The sequence below is a fragment of the Misgurnus anguillicaudatus genome, chromosome 17 (genome assembly GCF_027580225.2).
Source record: "Misgurnus anguillicaudatus chromosome 17, ASM2758022v2, whole genome shotgun sequence".
NCBI lineage: Eukaryota > Metazoa > Chordata > Actinopteri > Cypriniformes > Cobitidae > Misgurnus > Misgurnus anguillicaudatus.
Window position 1 is genome coordinate 41819077 of NC_073353.2, and position 20069 is coordinate 41839145.

At 36.6% G+C, this 20069-nt stretch overlaps 2 protein-coding genes across 2 annotated transcripts; one reads left to right on the plus strand and one right to left on the minus strand.

The window, feature by feature from the left end:
• Nucleotides 1-1079: 1079 nt before the first annotated feature.
• cfap210 (cilia and flagella associated protein 210) lies at nucleotides 1080-8909 on the minus strand. The gene is made up of 9 exons (XM_055216358.2): nucleotides 8679-8909; nucleotides 8357-8568; nucleotides 4689-4862; nucleotides 4399-4604; nucleotides 4155-4311; nucleotides 3926-4065; nucleotides 1956-2148; nucleotides 1572-1736; nucleotides 1080-1502 (listed from the first exon to the last, which is right to left on the minus strand). The coding sequence occupies exons 1-9, from the start codon at nucleotides 8743-8745 to the stop codon at nucleotides 1149-1151; spliced, it is 1668 nt and encodes a 555-aa protein (XP_055072333.1). The 5' UTR covers nucleotides 8746-8909; the 3' UTR covers nucleotides 1080-1148.
• An 813-nt stretch (nucleotides 8910-9722) lies between these two features.
• On the plus strand, nucleotides 9723-19011 carry phgdh (phosphoglycerate dehydrogenase). The gene is made up of 12 exons (XM_055215948.2): nucleotides 9723-9941; nucleotides 10592-10743; nucleotides 10920-10985; nucleotides 11932-11986; nucleotides 15029-15127; nucleotides 15219-15351; nucleotides 15440-15588; nucleotides 15811-15963; nucleotides 16857-16995; nucleotides 17277-17404; nucleotides 17561-17777; nucleotides 18690-19011. The coding sequence occupies exons 1-12, from the start codon at nucleotides 9804-9806 to the stop codon at nucleotides 18842-18844; spliced, it is 1584 nt and encodes a 527-aa protein (XP_055071923.1). The 5' UTR covers nucleotides 9723-9803; the 3' UTR covers nucleotides 18845-19011.
• The last annotated feature ends 1058 nt before the right edge of the window (nucleotides 19012-20069 follow it).

Consider the following 20069-nt stretch of genomic DNA (forward strand, 5'->3'; position numbering starts at 1 on the left):
AATGTTTATGAACAAGGAAAAATAAAAAAATAAATGAAATGTTAGCAAAATTATATTTTAATGTCTTGCTACAACACTGGATGAAATATTTATTTTATGATATATTTAATTAAATGCTGTCCTATAAGTAATTAAAAAAGAAAAACAGAATATTAAACATCTGCGTTAACCCATATAAATGATTACATTTTTACAAAATTAAAGTTTTCTGCTCAGTTCATTAAAATTAGAAAACTGTATTATGTTATGATGTTCATGATTTTAAAATGTAGGAAATTTTAGGTTGTTTTTTATTTTACCAATCCAAGATATATTGAGATATATAGAACATTTTTTATTTGAATTTTCTGTCAGCTTGCTTTTTCTCTGACTTAAAGCCAAAGGGCACCTATTATGCAAAATCCACTTTTACAAGGTGTTTGGACATAATGTGTGTTGGCAGTGTGTGCACACAACAACCCTACTATAAAAAAATCCAGCTTCTCCTTGTTTTTTAATCTCCATTAAACCAAAGCAGCTCATTAGACATGCCGTTTTCATTCTCTAATCAATGTGAGGTCACATTGATAAAGCCCTGCCCACTAACAGTCCTGCATTACCATAATTTCCACCCTTAGCGAGTTGTACTCTGTCCACTAGTTCCTATTGTCTCAGATTGTATTAATCAGATCTATTTTAACTGAAAGCACTCACTGTCTAAAACTTTAAATAAAATATTGAAAAAAAAGCACTCACTGTCTGATTGTAAGGGAGTGAGGAGCTGTAGCTAATTTGCATTTAAAGGTACAGACATTAAAACAGTGCGGTTTTGCTCCCACCCAAATAGGGGCGTTTTGGACATGATATCATAAATGATCTGTGGGGTATTTTGAGTTGAAACTTCCTAGACACATTCTGTGCACACCTGAGACTTGTATTACATCTTGTAAAAAAGGCCATATTAGGTGACCTTTAACACCCTCAACATATTTATAAACCTTCAGACTGGTGTTCCTATTAAAAAAAAGTTGACATGGGTCAAACTGTTTTGTGATAAAAAAAAACAATCATTACTTTAATAAAAATACAACAACTAACACTTCTTTTGCAAGAAAATCATTTATTATTGGAATTTCATGGGTGACTTATAATATTTATGTTGTAAAGTATTACCAGGTAAATCCAAGTCTTTTCTTGGCCTGGTGAATGTTGGTAGTCTCATTCAACTCTTTTATGCTTTGAGTGGTGCTGCTCACATATTTGGGCATTTGAACACCTGACTCATCTCGGACTATATAACTTGGTCTAAGTCCACCAAATATTGGTCCCAGGCCTCCACCAATGCCCTCTCTGGCAGCTTTCATAAGTGGGTAGGTGTTTCTTCCAGCCCTCTCCGCTGTTTCGATCACATGTTTGGCATATTTCTGGAACTCATGTTCCTCTTCAACAATTAGAGATGTGTTCTTCACCACAAAGTTCTGCTCTTCTTTTTTTGTGCGATGCTCCCTTGCACGTTTATCAGCCTTAACATAATCAAAGTCACCATCAGTAATGCAAAAAAAAGCATCTAAAAATATAAGAGCCATACTTACCATCTCATGCATGTAGATGTCCTGTAATGTTTTTCCTTCCTCTCGAGCCTTCTGAGCTTGAAGCTCTTGCTTTTCCATAAAGATTCGATCCGCTTCCCTCTTTGCGTTAAGCATCTCCAGCTCTTTCTGTTTCTCCTCTTCTGCTTTTCGCTCCTGTTCTTGCCTCTATAATTGGATTTTGATGTATATGTTTATTTCAATTAAATGTATCAAATAATAAATGTCATAACAACCTTCCATAAATACAGTATATTAGATGACAATCCACTTTTATTGCATTGTTTTTTCTAACCTTTGGAAATGTAAAATTTTTGTAACACCTTATTCATTTAGTTTAGAAATCAATAAATCAGACATCTGAAGTTTCATTAGGATGAAGTTTACTGTGATCTCTCTGTGCGCTGCGATAGACTTCATCATGGCTGCATGTTTCTCCTCTTTCTCACGCTGTTCTCGGGCCTGTCTGGCTTCTCGTTCGGCAACCGCCTTGGCGATGATTTCTTCTTCATTACTGGTTTGTTCTTGCTTCTGTACTGCTAACTTTTCTATAATGGCCTCTCTGTGTCTCTGGAGCTCTCTGAAGCAAAATAAAATAAATCAAAACATGGAAATCTTCTGATAAACAAAGCATGAACAAATTATTCAGTTCTTATGATCTTTGCAGTTGATTGTGGTTACTGCATAAAGATTTTTAATAAATTATTTTACAGAGATTGCTGGGCAGAGGCATTTGTGTACTGTATCAAGTATTAATCTTTTGAATAGATTTAAATGATTATGGGGTGGACAGGGATTATCTTAAGCCAGGACTAGGCCTTAGTTTAATTAGGAAATATAACTAGTTTTAACAAACATGCCTTACGAAAAACATTACTTGTGTGCATTTTGAAGCTAAACAAAGGCCACTGATGTATTTTAAGATATGTCAGTGCAAGTTGTTTGCAGTTTGGACAGCTCTTACATTAATTTTAATCTAGGACTAATCACTGTCCAGGAAATCGCCTCTATACGGTAACACTTTACAATAAGTTTGTATTTGTTAATGCATTACAATCTAAAAAATGGTGCCAAATAGCACTAAAAGTGGTTTACTGGCTTGTAATCATAGGGAAACTATATTGATCTTTATTGCTTTATGTTAGCTAATGCATATACTAATGTTAACAAATACAATTGTATTGAAAAGTGATCCAGAATATACTTATCAGTGCACAAAAAAGCCAATAAAACTTTTAAAAAGCAAGATATTGCTGATTTAAGTGCAGAACTAAAGTTACAGAAAAAAGTAAATGTACATGTAAAGCTTTGCGTCTGTTTATGACTTTCATTGGCCTTCAAATCACAAATTTAAGATTCAGCCCTCAGCCCATAAAAATAATTAATCCATTATTCAAACTATTCATTAAATAAGCACATTTACCCTCTCTTAATAAACATATGGTGAATTTGCATTGTTGTAACACTCTCATATAAAATGTACAAAAGCTGTCAGTGGAGTGATACTCTTTCAAAAAAACACACCTATGTGATTCTCATGAAATCCTTTAGAAGGTGTCCAGCATCAGAATTTTTAAAAAGCCCTTCAAGCCAACATAAGATTTAGGTCTGAACTTACTATAACGATTATTTTTAGAGGATTTTAAAAAAATTCCTATAGAATTATTTTAATTTTTAGATTATCATTATCAAAAATGATCATTACCGCAACATGATATTACATTAAATATATGCATTTACAAACTCATGTTTCAATTTTATCTGGAGAGAAAAAATAAGAACTGTTTACCTGGTAGCCATCTTGACTGTCACAGACAATTATTTCCTTTCCAACTATTAATTTTTTTTGTGAAAATGTTAGTTCCTTAAGGTCTTAAACAATGATTGAAAATTGTTGCGGAGGATGAGAAAATTGGCCTTGGACCACCAAATAGCACATGTTTCTTTACTGTAAATGTTTATAGTATAACATGCACTAAAGCTTTTTATTTTTATTATAAATATTTCCATGTCAAAGAACCCAAATCCAGTCATGGACACGTTGCGGTAATGAAAATGTTCCCCTTAAATGTGGAAAAAACAACTAAATTGCTTTGTATGATGTCATTTAAAATCATGTGCAAAATAGTAAGAGATGTTTGTAACTGTATGCTTCTTATTTTGATTCTCTTACTTTGCATTAACTTTTTTTGCGAGAATCACCCACCTTTGTACCTAAAGAATTCATATTAGTACCTCAAAGTATTAGTGTACATTTTGGTACCAAATGTATACATGGTACATTTTAGGACCTTCTACAATCCCAATGACAGCTTTTGTACCATTTGTCTGAGAGTGTTATGTTCCTGTTACAATACCTGAATATTTCCTCCTGCTTTTCTTTCCTCAGTTTCATCACAGTTTTTTTATGGCTGGCCATCTGCTTCTGTTTTTCCTCCTCTTCCTCCAATCTCCGGGCTTCTGCTGCTCTCATGGCTTCTCTGTTGGCCAGATGCTCCTGACAGAGGACAGAAGCACTGTTATTAGTTTAATCGCTATCTGTGTAAACAGTCGCTGTTCCCATGGTGCCGTATGTGAGCATCTTACACGATGCGCCTTCATCATATTTCTCCTCTCATCTTCTTTCTTCTGCTCAGCCATGGCTCGTTCCCAATAATGCAGCTCTCTGAGTCGCTCGATTTCCTGAGCCTCCTTTCTGATCTCCTGCCTTTCTTGCTCTTTCATCACTTCGTGATCTTTAATTCTAATCAAACAGGGTGTAATGTTGTTCATCATGTCTGTATTTGTTTGACACTAATAGTGCTACTTAGAAAGCTTTAGTTTTTCTTACTGTCGTTGCAAGCTCTCAGAAATAACAACTTGATCTTGTTTCTTTTGCAGGACTTTCTGCTCTTCCTGCTGGATGGCCTGCTCATCTCTACTTGCCATGACGGCTAAAATCTCTTTATCTATGTGTTTGCTGGCATTCTGCTTTCTTTGCTTGAGCTCAATCTGAGCTTCTCTTTCCTTCAGGACCTCTGCCAGCAACAAAGCACGCTAAAGAAACAAGAGATGAGCTTTTATTACAACACTCTCATGTTAGACTCCATGAAGATTTGTAATAAAATGTGAGACACATACATGAAATTCTTTCACTCTATCCGTCTGGTAGTATTGTTGGGCTTTCGCTTTCTCAATCGCTTCCTTTCGTTTCTGGGCTTGATATTTCGCTTCTTCAATGTCAATCTGTTTCCTCTCTTCTTCTTCAATTGCCTCGCGGATTTTTTTCGCCTCCAGCTTTTTTTGCCGTTGTCCCTGTAAGGTTGAAGTGTGTATTGTTTATACAGTACTATGTTATAGTAAATACAAAACACAGAAAGTCATGCACAGTAGCAACAGGAAGTGAACAAATGAACAAACCCTCCCCTGATTTTTGCCCCCTCGCTGTCCTTTAACCTGGCTCCCAACCAGAGTGGGCATGGCAGAGAGTCCACCGAGACTCCGCCCCTTACATGAACCAAGCCCATTCATTAATACCTCTATAGCAGTGGTCTCAAACTCCCGGCCCGCGGGCCATTTGCGGCCCGCCCTCCCCCTCTCTGCGGCCCGCGTCACCCTTCAACAATATAACGTAATCTGGCCCGCAGAAAGATTTTTATTTAAATTCGTTTTTTTCATTTAAACGTTTAAGGGTCCGGTCACATGTCGCGTCTAACAACGCGAGTTAAAACGAGTCGAGGCGTTTCTTAAAGTATGCTTACTTTTCAAAGTGCTTGCTTGGGAGCGGAGGTTGCGCAGCGTGGGGTCGCGTCACCCGTTGCTACGCAGCCACGAGCGCGCGCTCCGTGATGGCGAGGGTAACTTTATGGAATGCGTGATCGGATTTTAATTCCTCTCGCATCAATCATATCAATCATATAATTGTCACAATGCGATCAGTTCATCTGATCGCGACTTTGTAGTGTTTGTCCAGAGAAGATTTGTTACTTCCGGGTGGATACTCTGTTACTCAGAGAAGAGCTGCTGTGGGGTTATTACCGTAGTTCACATCAAGTCACAGCTTCTAATGGAGACACCGCAGTGGGAGATGTACTGCAACAGTTTAATATTAAACTACGGATGAGAAAATGTCTGACCCATCAAAGTGCCCGGGTTAGGAAAAGAGGAAAGATGAGGAGAAATTACAGAGGATACAAGTATGTACACTTCTGTATGAAATATATATAAAGTATAATACATTATTATCTTGCTTGCTTATACATAGAGCAGTATTATTTATTTTTACTGTCCAACTAGCTTATGTAACATTGACTACCCATCCAAATGTTTTAGGATCACTTTCACTTATTAATATTTTTCTAAATATAATAGCAAATTCATTAAAACGGTGGAATAACAAAAAGGAACATAATAAAGTCAATACTATGACTGAAAACAGTCAAAAATAAATAAAAACAGAAACACTTACTGTTGGTTCATTTTTTTATAATAGTTTATAAATGTATAGGAATTAAATTTGTTAGTTTTAATAGGCCTTAGTTAATAATTCAAAGCCTAATAAGGTTAAAAAATATTTACTTACTTTTATAAAATAATGTATATTAAAAAATAAAAAACACTGTTTATATATTTTCAAGTATTATTATACATTAAAAAATATTTTAAAGAAATATTGTACTTTTTTGAACGTTAAAATAGCTCTGCGGCCCTCTGATGAAATGTCAGTCTCAGAAATGGCCCCAAGCCGGTTTGAGTTTGAGACCCCTGCTCTATAGAATAGACACGCCCCCTTCAATCTTCTCTATGGACAGTTTAAAAGGCGAGTTTAATGCTATTTCATGCATTCTGACTGATTAACACAGTTAAAGAGTTGTTATCCTCATGCTAAATAAATGCAAAGTGTTAAAAAAGCAGTTGAGTGTGTAGTTGAAAGTATTTCTGGGCCAAACTCACGCCTCCTCTTTTTTTACAAGTTTTGAAAAGTTTTTTTTCAAAAATGGGTACCTGTTATATACATAGACTGTAAAAAAAGATGGACGACGCAACGTCGCCTCCCTTGTAATGAATTGAAGCCAAAAATGTCCGACCATGGTCGCCGCCATGTTACGTAAAAACATCAGTTTGGAGCCAAGGCATGTGCAGAAGGAATCATCCGTGGAGCCAGGGGCGGAGCCGCAGTATCAAACTTCTGCCCAAACGCTCACAGCCTCACGTGACCAATTCAACCACGTCAATCATAACGACATGCCCCGTTTCTATAGCATCAAATTACTAGCTAAAATGGAACTTATCACAAAAATGAACACTTGAAAATATATCAGCGTGATAACAACTACTTGAAGGGACCAAAACCATATTTTGGAAACTTTGTTGGAAGTGTAAATAATTTTTTTATTTAGAGCAGAGGGCGGGGTTTATGACTTGTACTGCAGCCAGCCACCAGGGGGCCATCAAAGAGCCAGCGGCATCACTTTTCAAGACTTATGAGGCACAGCCGGTTATATATCAGTGACCCCATATTCCTTTTATGGGCACTTCCCCTGGAAAAGCACGCCCACACGTCTATCAGAGTGAGTGGGAGTTTTGTATAATGCTGGATTTTGTTGAAATGGGGTGGTCCCAGCCGGGTCACAATTCACAGGCGGTAAGTAAAACTGCATCAAATGTCTGTGTTTTGTTGGCAATCGGTGTGTAAGTGCATATAATGTAAACGACATGATAGTGAATCATAAGTTATCCAGAGATAGTGCGATAATGTTTTGTGTGTGTTGCTTGCTTGTGACTCGCTCCTCCCACGTCTTGCCTCCGGGATCTCGTGCTTTTCCAAAAACAAATGCTAGAGATGATCTGTTTTTATCAATCTGATAAAACTAAAGACTTTTTGGAGATATGAAGGATGTAATACTACTCTATAAGTACTCAAGATTAACACAAGATGAGCAGAAACAGTGTGTGTTATAAGAGCTTTAAAGGTGCAGTGTGTAAATTTTAGTGGCATCTAGTGGTGAGGTTGCAAATGGCAACCAATGGCTTAGTCCACGGCTCACCCCTCACTTTTGAAACACATAGAGAAGCTACAGTAGCCGCCACCAGACAAACATGTCATCGTCGGAGACAACTTAGTAAAAAAAATTGTCCTTCTGTAGAAAAATGGCAGCACAAAATGGCGACCTCCATCTAAGGGACCCTCGTGTAGATAAAAAGGTTTTGTTCTACGGTAATAAACACATGATGGTTCATTATGAAAGGTCTTTATACACCCCTGATAATATAGTTTTGTGTATTATTTTGCAATTCTGTCAAGAGATCCTTCTAAAAATTACACACTGCACCTTTAATCCATTTTTTCCAGATTTGTATAAACTTTTTTTAGTAAGTGTGCTCTCTTTAAAGGGTCTTGAAGTAATGAAAATAATGAATGTGTTTCTAATAATGGATTTTAGTAGTAGAAGGCAAACATAAAGTATTACAGCATACAAGTCTGTATAGTCAAGGTACCGGTACTGATTAACGCTTCTGCATGACTCAGAAGTTATAAGTGTGATTTAAACTTCCTTAAAAATCATGTTTAATGTGTTAAAATAAATATCTGCTAAATAAAGCAGATAAAAATACCTACCAAAACATAATATAATGTGATATAGAAAAATACTAAGCTGTTTTGGTAACTAATTCATCTCAAAACTGGTTTGTTTGGTTTACAGCTCTCTGCTGCTCTGACACACCTGTGTGGTTTAATACACCACTCCCAAGTGTTAAATATATCTAATGAGAACAACAAAAAAACTAACAAATGTGTTCATACTTACAGCAATGGTATTGGACCAATGCTTGACAAGCTCTTTAGAACGCACGTGCAGCGCCTCCCTCTGTTCTGCTGCTTCAATTACACTTTGATTGTGTTTATTCACTCCGTTCACACTGTCCTGAATCCGCTGCCAATCCGATTTGGATAAAACAGCCACTTGACGAAGATCTGGGGGTCGATTTGCTTCGATTTTCTCCATGTCCGAATTCATAACTGCATTTGACAACATATTCACGTGATTATACTGTATAGTCAGTTATAAATGTGTTTACCGATATTTGCATGCGCGGCTAGACAGTCAGAAGAGTGTTTTAAAGTCTTACCTTGTTTACCCGAGCCTTTTCTCCGACCGTACTGAACAACACCAGCAGTTATTGAGGCTGCGGACATTTTAACTGCTTTCCGTCATCTAAAATTAATGAGGAAATAATATCATATGTGTTTGTATTGATATTATTCCTTCTTTACTTCTTTAAGAGAAACTTGGCTAACGTTGGGAACATTTGCTAGCTCGCTTCCCTCCGTTGCCAAGCAGGCATTGAAACTTTTGTTGCACTGTTACCGTGGTAACCACATACATAGCCGAGCTGGTTACGTCATGTGATGTGAATAATTAAAAAGCCCACGATCTTAATAATAAAATGCTCATGTGTATTAACATATCATTATATTTTGTCTTAACATTGTGTGATGTATTACATTTACTTAAATCTATCTGCATCGAGGGTTTTTACAAATGGAGAAACCATCAAAGTTGAAAACGTTCATTTTGCTTCATTAATGTTAACGAAATAACGCAACTTAAGTACAAAGTATGAGAAGATTTCCTAAATATATTTGAGATATTAATAATAATATTATTTTGAAATAATAAATAAATAATGTATTTATTTATAAAAGATTTAAATAAAATATATACACTGAACAAAAAACAATACAAATACCCTCAGAAAAACAATTTCCATTATAACCAATGAATCCATTAAACTTTCTGTGATCATGTTGTGTTTATTTCAGGGAGGTAACAAACAACCCCAGTCATCAGCTCATTGTGCATTGTATTCATAAACTGGGTTCAATGGGTTACCGGCCCCCATAAAAGCTGCCCAAACTCTCTCTACTTTTAAATCGGCCCTGAAAACTTACTTTTTCTCACTGGTTTTTAATGTCATCGGATTCTTACTGTTATTTTATTTAATATTTTTATTTTAAATTGTTTTATCTATTTTTGTTTCTTGTCTTTGTAAAGCACTTTGGTCAATTTTAAATTGTTTTTAAATGTGCTATACAAATAAACTTGTATTGTATTGTGTTATGCTGGGGCTGAAGAAAAGGGGAGGGTTTTAAATAAGGGGCGGAGTTTACCCACGCAGCCTGCGATCCTTTTAAAAAAGACGCCACAGAACCGCTGCAGTTTCATTCAGTAACGTTAGTGTGAATAAGAGAGGATGGCTCCTGTTTCAGTAAAAAGCGTTTTAATAAGTGAAAGCGTCGATCCGTGTTGCAAAATTATACTGCAGGAAAACGGCATAGATGTGACGGAGAAACCGCAGATGAGTAAAGAGGAGTTGCTTGCAGAGATTCAGGTGAAGTAACTTCTCTCGTTTTGAATCGCCGACAGAGATGTGGCGTCGTTCCCAGATGCATAGATTAAAAATGCATTTTTCATCATATTGATGTTTGTTGTACGTTTTATGAACTTGTGCCGGTTGGATGTTGCAATAAGGTTTGTGTGTGACACTTTCACCCCTCCTTCGAAGAATCTGATGCAACATCAACCGGTACCTGCACTATACGAATCAATGAATGAATCATCAAACACGTTATTACTCATTTCAATATTAGACATTTAGAGACATTGAGATTATTACATTTTTCATCTGCATATCGCAAAGATTGGTTTACGCGTATCTGTACAGAAATGCATGACGCATTTAACCTTACGTATGCACATTTTTCTGTAAATTTTGGTGATTTTTTTTTTTTTAATCAGGAAATAGATAGACAACATAGTTTGCAAAAGTTATTTTCTGTCTCTTTATGTTCTTCCTCAGAAACTTTTTATCCTTCTCTTAATATTAAAAAAGTCAAATTATAAAATCAAAACTTAAAAAAACTTGAAAGATGCACACACGAAACAGTACTGAACGTGTTGACTGCAATCAGAATTTTGACATTACTTGAAACGGTTTCGGATGAAGTTGGTATACAAAACTTTAGTTATTTTTGTTCACAGAAATATGACGGATTGGTTGTCCGATCAGCAACCAAAGTTACAGCTGACGTCATCAATGCTGGTAGTAACTTGAAGATCATTGGACGGGCTGGAACAGGAGTTGACAATGTGGACGTGGATGCGGCGACCAAAAGAGGAATCATTGTTATGAAGTAATGAAGCATGCAGAGTCTGACCTATGTGGCAGATCTGTGTACACTTGGCTTCCAAAATATCATCATTAACCCTGTACTAGTTTCTTATGTATATCACAAATTTTAGATGTTAGACATAATGGCCAAACTGAATAAAAGTCAACTAAAGCTTTTTTTCACTTGCTTTGTTTCAGCACTCCTAATGGAAACACGATCAGTGCAGCTGAACTGACTTGTGCTCTTTTGATGAACTTGTCAAGGTATGAAACTGGCAAGATTACCCCCTCTTTATATATATATATATTCAACTGCATGAGTCATGACATTATGATCTCTGTCAGATATAAATGAAATGTGAATCTCTGTACTGTCTGTAAAATCCAGGCCTAATCTCATAATGTAATTAGTATGAGATTAGATGCATCAAAGACATCAACTATTGATGTGTAGAAATAAACAGAAAATGGGCCTTCACACCAAAGCGTTTAAATGTGTCTGAAAACACTGACTGTAGACCCTTGCCAGCTTTTTTGTTGGTTGTTGTGATATTTGTCCTGCCCCACCTCCACTGTGATTGGACGGCCGAGTGAGAAGTGACATTGATGAGCTGAGCGTTTCATTAAAGTTGACAATTTTTCAACTCTCGGCATTCAGCTGCTTCAATTGGAAACAATTAAGAAACAATAGCCTTTTTGTGCACGCCCCCTTAGGGTGGGTTTTTAAAGCCTGGGTGACACATTTTTCAATGCAATAAATTTTGAGCATGTAAAAGTATTTTTAACAAGAACTGGTTCTTATTTCACAGGGGTGGTTTCCCATACAGCGTAGTCTCAGACTAAAATGCATGTTTGAGCTGGCTTCATTATAAATCAACTTGCATTGACATATCTTAATATATATCAATGCCATTATTTTGTCCTAAGATTCACACCAGTATTTATTTTTGTAAGGTATGTTTGTAAGAACGACTAAATGTCCTAATAAAACTAAGGCCTAGTCCTGGATTAATCTAAACCCTGCCCCATTGTGCACATGAAAATCTTAAAGGGGACATTTCATAAGACTTTTTTTAAATAAATCTTTGGTGTCTCCAGAGTACTTATGTTAAGTTTTATTATAGCATGTTAAAATTGCCACTTTGAAAATAAATAAATATTTATTTGGGCTTGAAAGCCATTTAACAAATCTGATTTTTGTATTTCACAGACATATTCCACAAGCTGCTATGTCAATGAAGGATGGACAATGGGATCGTAAAAAGGTCTGAGCTCAGTCATACTCTCTCTGTATCTGACTTTTTAATAAGGGTTTGCATGTGTAGTGCATTTTGGGATACGGTTGTACTTTTCTGCAAAATGCATTAGGTCATCTGGGTACAAAACCGGATAATTTGCCTACTGTGCATAGTGTATACTGCAGAAATAAAGTTCAAAATATGTGTTCGGCGTGTCTTGTGTGGCTCATCATGTCAAAATATGTGTTCGATAAAAGAGACGCTCACGTTCACAAAATACTCGCAAGACACTAACTAAACACTAAACTTTGATTACACATGAGATTAAAGGTGCAGTGTGTAAATTTTAGTGGCATCTTGGGGTGATATTGCGAATTGCAACCAACGGCTCAGTCCATTACTCACCCCTCGTTTTTGAAACGCATAGAAAAGCTACGGTAGCCGCCACTGGACAAACATGCCATCATCGTAGACAACTTAGTAAAAACACTTTGTTCATTAAGGGCTTCTGTAGAAACATGGCGGCATAAAATGGCGACTTCCATGTAAGGGGACCCTCTGTGTTACTGTATGTAGATAAAAAGTCTCATTCTAAAGTAATAAACATAATAGGGATGCTCATATCAGTTAATTTTCCCGACCGACAACCGTAGCTTCTAAACCGAACATTAACCGTTAACTGATAAGATTTTAATATGAAATTGTCATTCAGTAAAAATACAGTTAACGGTTGTCTGTGAACTAGTAAAAACAAAAGATTTAATTTGAGCGTGCAAACAGCAGCGACAGATCAACAACAGAACCAGGATTCATACATTATCAGATATTCACGCAATATATTCAGTCCAGAGGATTAATATCCAAAAAGGGCAGATTGTCTCCGTTTCATCTACCACAGTGGTCATTTCTAAAGCAGGATGCTTTTCAGAAAGTTTTGTTTTTGCGTCGTCTTTCTCCGTTTGTGCAAAAAGAGAGATGTTTATGGAACAGAGCATGTGAGCGGAGCGGGAGCGGAGTGGTAATATTTCCATCAGAGCGCATTTCCGAAGTTTCTGCTCCGCTCGCTCAATACGCAGCACCGCTCGCTCATCCCAGTATGCCCTTTGGTAATTTGATAGTTCGAGAATCTATAGCAATAAGTTATGGAGTTCAAATATTGTTTTAATGAAGTCGCCAGCCTTATATAGAAATGAAACTAAGATGACAGTATAAATGTAGCGTCGTCTGCATCTAGATGCAGTTTTAAAGATGAAAATCACTTTAATCTAACTGATCAACACAAATACAAAGCGCCATAATATAACTGATTGCTTACCAGCATTAAAACCACTTAAAATAAAGGAAGCTTCAGCCAAAAACGCCGGTGCCTTTAGTATTAACTGACTGAACACTTGACTCTTCCATGGACATTTAGATATAAATTTTTTTCATCAACAGCATGCGATGAACATTATAAACATTGATGATAATCTGCCGACTCGACTGATTCAGCACGTCCTCTATTTTACAGAGTCCGCTTAATTAACGGCTTTTCGTTCGGTCCGCGTGAGCTAAACATTTTTGTTCTGTAATTTGCTCTCGCGTAGGCTATATTTCTACATATTTTCGACCAAGTAACACTCGGGATAAAATGTAAGTTGTTTTAGATAGCATTTAAGCTTCTGAAATGTTGACAAATCAGTCTGACTAAAATGATCTATCCAGATGAATTTAGCCAAAATAATGATTTATTCGTTTTCATACTATATTAGATACACGTTAATTTAGCTACTAATATACTATTGAAAATGCCATAAATAAATACTCATGGCCTTCTGTATTGCATTCGTTTTGTACATTTACAGGTTCATAAATACTGTCTAATTTTAATTTCTTTAAGACACAGCTGTGTTCTGTATTTACTGATGCACTGTAAATTTGCACTTTGCACTTGAAATTGTTCTTCAATTTATTTTAGTTTTTTCAAATAATATATTTATATGATAGTATAGTTCGTTGGGGAAGGAATTATTATATTATTTCGTAATTACTTATTACATTTATTATTACTTAAAATTGTGAATTAGTAAAACGTGGATGTCGTGGAAAAAATTTGTTAATTTGAATTATATCCGGAGCACCGTATCAGTTAAACTAGGTCTAATAGCCAACACACAACTGTACATAACTGCGATTTATCAGCTAATACTTTAATTAAATGCAATTATCCAAGAACGTCAGTACAGAAAACAATTAGGCTTACTAAATTTATTTTTATGTCGGAGCGGGATCTGAATGGGAATTGGTTTATTTGCTAGCGTGAGCGGAAAGTTAACGGAGCGCTTGCTTGGGCGGTGAGCGACTGAGTGGAGCGCTTGAACAGTAGAGCGAAATATTTAGGGGAGCTTCGCTCACATGTTATGGTCCGGGACACACGCGCGTCTCCGTTCAGCTTCCAAACACGCATACAAATGATCAGACCGTCAGGGCAGCAATCATTTGTGTCATTTACAGGACATGCACAAATTAAAGATAGAAAAGTGGCGAAATGTCTGTCGGCTCATGACGACACGCACCATGTATTAACAAATATTTTTTTTATTTTAACTGATAATGTTAATCGGTCATACATTCTTACCTTCGGTTAACGGTTAAACGGTCAATGTGAGCATCCCTAAAACATAACGGTTCATTATGAAAAGTCATTATACACCACTGATAATATAGTTTTGTATTTGATTTTGCATTTCTTTCAAGAGATCCTTCTAAAAATTACTCACTGCATCTTTAAGCAAGTATCTGACAAACGTGAGAGTCAGTTTTATCATAAACCCCTTTGAAGCGTCTGCACAGGCACATAATTTTTGACATGATGCACATAGGTTCACATGACGCACCGAACACATTTTGACATAACATGACGGGCCAAATACATGTTGTGCTGAGTGTTGCATTGTGCGTCCTCGGAAAAAAAGTTACCTGCCGCCACTATTCCAAACTGAGGCTTAACTTATTCAGTTATCGCTATTTGTGACCATTGAATGTGTTGTATCACACAGGTTGTTTGAGTATTTGCTTATGTTTTTGCAGTTCATGGGTGCGGAGCTGTCTGGAAAAGTTCTCGGTATCTTGGGGCTCGGAAGAATCGGTAAAGAGGTGGCAACAAGAATGCAGTCGTTCGGTATGAGGGTAAGACCGTTATCTCCTTCAGACAGCTCCAAATGTGTGCCTACTAGTCATTTTATTGTTGTACCAACATGTATTTTCCCATCCCTGATAGACCATTGGTTATGACCCCATAACTCCTCTGGAAGTTTCAGCAAGCTGGGGAGTGGAGCAGATGTCCCTGGAGCAACTTTGGCCTCAGTGTGATTATATCACAGTCCACACCCCACTCATACCTGCCACCACAGGTACACAGAAACCACAATGTGACGTGTTTCTGACATGAATGAGTTCCCCCTAAAGTAAGATTGGTTCTCTCTGTGGTGTGTCACACAGGTCTCCTTAATGATACCACGTTTGCTAAATGTAAAAAAGGTGTGAAGGTGGTAAACTGTGCTCGTGGGGGTATCATCGATGAAGCGGCCCTGCTGCGGGCTCTGGAGTCGGGGCAGTGTGGAGGAGCGGGACTCGATGTGTTTGTAGAGGTGACCGATTATAAACCATGCAGTAATTTTTGTTTCTGATGATAAATCGCATCACATACAGTACAAACAAACACAGTGGGCGAGTCTTTTTCCCTTTTGAACTTGAACTTTTTTTCAAAACAAAAATCGAATGGAAAATTGACCTTTTTCAGTAATGCATTCAAAATTTTGGAACCGGTTGTATTAGTAAAACTAAACTTTTTCTATCTTTTTTCGGATCAGGAGCCTCCGACGGACCGGGCGCTGGTAAATCACCCTAATGTCATCGGCTGTCCTCATTTAGGTGCCAGCACTAAAGAAGCTCAGGCCAGATGTGGGAAGGACATCGCTCTGCAAATTGTAGACATGGCCAGAGGCAAAGCTTTAGTGGGAGCTGTGAGTTTTTAGACTTTTTATAAGAGCAAATATTTTTTTTAACATACAAAACTCATTTTTGATTTATTTGGTGTATAAGAAATGAATTCATTATAATTTGTTGGCATATTTTAACTCATTCTCTGCCAGCCATTTTTTTAAAAGTTGCCCGCTACCATTTTTTGTGTTTTTTTTCCACAAAAGTTTCACAAAATGCCTTCCAGGAAAATTTTCTTGTAAAAACATATAAACATACAGATATATCAAATGAAAGAACAGATCCTCTGCTTTCAAACAAACAAACAAACAAACAATAAACAAACAAACAAAATGGGGAAAAACATTTCATCCTATCTATATTTTTTTCTCTGCTTATAAACTCTGAAATATGGGTATTAAAAGCTGAAATGATTGCATTTTTGTGAAGGAATTTTGTTAGAGATCAGATTCAGAAGGATTATCAAAACATACACAAAGTTTAAAATTAGTAAATAACGTTTTGGCTTCAGTTTTTTCATAAATTGGGTAAGTGCGCCATCTAGTAGATAATCGCATATATAATTCGTTTTTAGGCAAATGTTTTCTCTTAAAGGCGGAGTCCATGATGTTTGAAAAACGTGTTGGAAAAGGAGACGGGCCGACTACCAAAACACACTTATAGCCAATCAAATCAAATCAAATGCCGGGTTGCGTATGTGTGGGGCGGGTCTATCAACAGAAGGTCCAGATTCTATTGGGGTAGGGGCGTGTTTGTTTAGGTGATTTCAAATATCAACATTGGCTTTCAAACATCATGGACTCCGCATTTAATTGCCGAGATAACTCGACAATGGCGGGGAAAGAGTTAATTTCTTTCTTTCTTAAATCTTTCTGATTTTACATGCATTTCCATTTAAATCACTTTTTACCTGTAGGTGAATGCTCAGGTTTTGGCCAATACGTTTTCACCTGACTCTCATCAGTGGATCAAATTGGGCGAGTCTCTGGGCCGAGTGTTAAAGGCTTGCACAGCTTCTAAACAACCGTATAGTCAGGTTCATGTTACATCACTCGGTAAGTACTTTATTTAAACCATCTTCATGCAACATATGAAAGTCCTTTTAACATTTTTACTCATGTTCTACTATAAACAACAACAACAACAAAAAATGCTGTTAAGCTCTACAAAGGCAAAAAGTAGTTTATGCCTCATGTGCAAGTGATTAATGCCATGAGTTGTCATATCTGTGAAACATCGCCATCTTGTGGCAAAAGCATGCATGCTAGCAAGATATGAATTGATTCCTGCATTTGTGTTGTAATATTAAAATGCATGTAATATTTTTCCTATTAAGGTGAATGCTTGAAGAAATCCACTGGGTTTTTGAGCTCAGCAGCTGTAGTTGGTCTGCTCAGAGAAGGTCCTCAGTATGGACCCAACCTGGTGAATGCACTTCCCTTAGCAGCTGAGGCAGGAATTACAGTAAGACCAACTCACAAATTTTTAGTTTTATGTCCCAAAAGTCATGAATATTTGATAGATCACCACAAATTATAGGTGGTGAAGAATAATAATTGTATATAATTAACTCGAGCACTGGGGTATACTGTAATCTGTCTCTGTGACATAAACCACCAGGTAAAGACTGCTCATGAGGAGTCAGGTGCTCGTGAGGCCTGTGTGGTGGAGGTCTCCATGAACGGCAGTAGCTATAAGGCTGTCGGTTCGGTTCAGGCTGGTGTTCCCGTGCTGTTGGAGTTCAATGGAAGTGTGTTTCGACAGCCCGTTCCTCTCACTGGACACTTGCTTTTCTTCAAGGCTACAACTTCCACCGAGCTTCTGCTCTCAGTAACTGGTAAAGACTCATTCTTCATCCACTATCACTCATTTAAAGACTAATTCAGGGCGATCTGACAAACTGAAGTTGTTGGATCACTGTGCATTAGCCTTAAAGGAATAGTCTACTCATTTTCAATATTAAAATATGTTATTACCTTAACTAAGAACTGTTGAATCATCCCTCTATCATCTGTGTGTGTGCACGTAAGTGCTGGAGCGCGCTGGGACGCTTCGATAGCATTTAGCTTAGCCCCATTCATTCAATGGTACCAATCAGAGATAAAGTTAGAAGTGACCAAACACAACGAGCAAGTTTGGTGGTACAAAATAAAACGTAGCTCTTTTCTAAGCGGATTTAAAAGAGTAACTATATTTTATGGCGTAATAGCACTTTTGGGAGTACTTCGACTCTGCGCAGTAACACCCTCCCTCTCCCATTATGAGAGTGAGAAGGGGAGCGGACTTTTCAGGCGAGTCGAAGTACTCCCAAAAGTGGTTCCCAAACTTTTTTAGCGTGTGCCCCCTCTGGTGTAAGGTGCATTCCTTCGCGGCCCCCCAAAGAAAATTTGTGACAAAAAACTGTTCTAAAACTCAACATTTTAATAAAAAAAAACATTAAATTATACAAAAAAGTAGTAATTTTGGTTAGGAGCCTTGTTTTCTTAGGTTTAATTACACAGAATTCATGATAAATTAATGTATTTTATAAAATGTCATAAAACTGGGGCCCCCTTGGCACCATCTCGCGTCTCCCCCTGGGGGCCCCGGCCCCCAGTTTGAAAACCACTGACCTAATATAAATAAACTTTATGGGAGAAGCGTTATTTTATGAACTTCATCTTGAATAATAAAAAAATGTGTATTTTATCCTGGTATTAGTCAATAAGAAATGAATTAAAGTTTCTTTTCATCTTTAATTGTTTTTTAGGAGTTTTGGCAGCTGCAGGTGTGGATATGGAGTCCTTTAGTGCCTCTACTGCCATCAGTGGTGATACTTGGTACTGCATGGGAATATCCTCACTGCTGGGAGATATTGGTGCATTAAAGTCTTTAGTTAAAGAGGCTGCACAGCTCACGGTCTGAATACCTATGAAGAATTTTAATAGGAACCACTTAATGTTGTATCTTAAGCTCTAGCCGGCTTGTGTTTCATTCCATTGTATTACGCTGTTACATGTTCGCGTTAACACTAAGAGCAGACATTTTTATTTACGTACTGTGTTTACTTAAACCACTTATTTGTATTGAAGTGTTGGATTAAAACAGCTGTTAGCTCTTTGCATTAGTTAGGAGCATTGTTGTTTTTTTGGCACTGCACTAAAGGGGTGCCATTCGTGCCCTTTAGATGTTGTTGTTATTATTATTAAATGGCATCATCAAATTTCCATATTTTAAAATGACAATGCAGACATTACAATAAGCTAAGCCTTTTTATTTTTTTTTAGTGTTTAGTTATTTTCATAACAAATATACTGGGTAGTTGTGAGTTGGGAGGCTTCAGATATTATTTTGTAAATTGGGGTGGTGGGTCTCAAAGTAAAAAAGGTTGAGATCCACTATACTTATTTCAATAAATTCAATTAAACTTAACATTTTCTTTTAAGCTGTGTTGGCAAACACAAAAATCTGTAAGCTTTACAATGTAATATTAAAAAGCTTGTGTATATGTTGTTGAAATATGTTGATGACTTGTACATCAAATAACTTCTTTGTCAGTATTTATGACCCAAAATGCAGTAACAAAAATAAGAAATGTGTTTCAGTCAAGGAAAATAATTACTCAGATTTTTTTTTGGGGGGGGGGGGGATTCTTTAATAAATAAAATGAATTGGAAAAAAGCATGGCTCTTACCTTTTTTATAAATTCTGTTTCCCCAACAAAGTTAAAGAACTAAAATGTTTGCATAATATATACCCCACTAATGAGATTATATCTAAATTGAGTAACACTCATTTGAATTGTAGTTTTTGTAAATTGTGTTGTAATTGAATCAATTGATAATCTTTTCTCCAAATGCCCTTTTGTCAAAAGGATTTTGGACTTATTTGTCAAAATTTCTGGCTTCGAAATCCAACTTGATCATTGATTTAAGTGTGTGCTTTATATTCTGTTATTTTTCTAATTGTAGACCAAACTGAATATTTAGGAAATGTATGTATTTTATTGTTAACACTTTACAATAAGGTTTATTAGTTAACATAAGTTAATGTATTAACTAACATGCACAAATCATGAGCAATACATTTGTTACAGTATTTTTTAATCTTTGTCAATGTTAGTTAATAAAGCTTTTAATTGTTTGTTAAT

Bases quoted from the DNA above. Each gene is read 5' to 3' on its own strand.
- phgdh (XM_055215948.2), top strand. From the start codon at position 9,804: ATGGCTCCTGTTTCAGTAAAAAGCGTTTTAATAAGTGAAAGCGTCGAT. The intron at 10,986-11,931 runs GTATGAAACTGG...TGTATTTCACAG, and splicing joins CTTTTGATGAACTTGTCAAG to ACATATTCCACAAGCTGCTA. The intron at 15,964-16,856 runs GTGAGTTTTTAG...TTTTACCTGTAG, and splicing joins GCAAAGCTTTAGTGGGAGCT to GTGAATGCTCAGGTTTTGGC.
- cfap210 (XM_055216358.2), bottom strand. From the start codon at position 8,745: ATGTCCGCAGCCTCAATAACTGCTGGTGTTGTTCAGTACGGTCGGAGA. The intron at 8,569-8,678 runs GTAAGACTTTAA...TGTCAAATGCAG, and splicing joins AAAAGGCTCGGGTAAACAAG to TTATGAATTCGGACATGGAG. The intron at 1,737-1,955 runs GTAAACTTCATC...ATCCAATTATAG, and splicing joins CAGCGCACAGAGAGATCACA to AGGCAAGAACAGGAGCGAAA.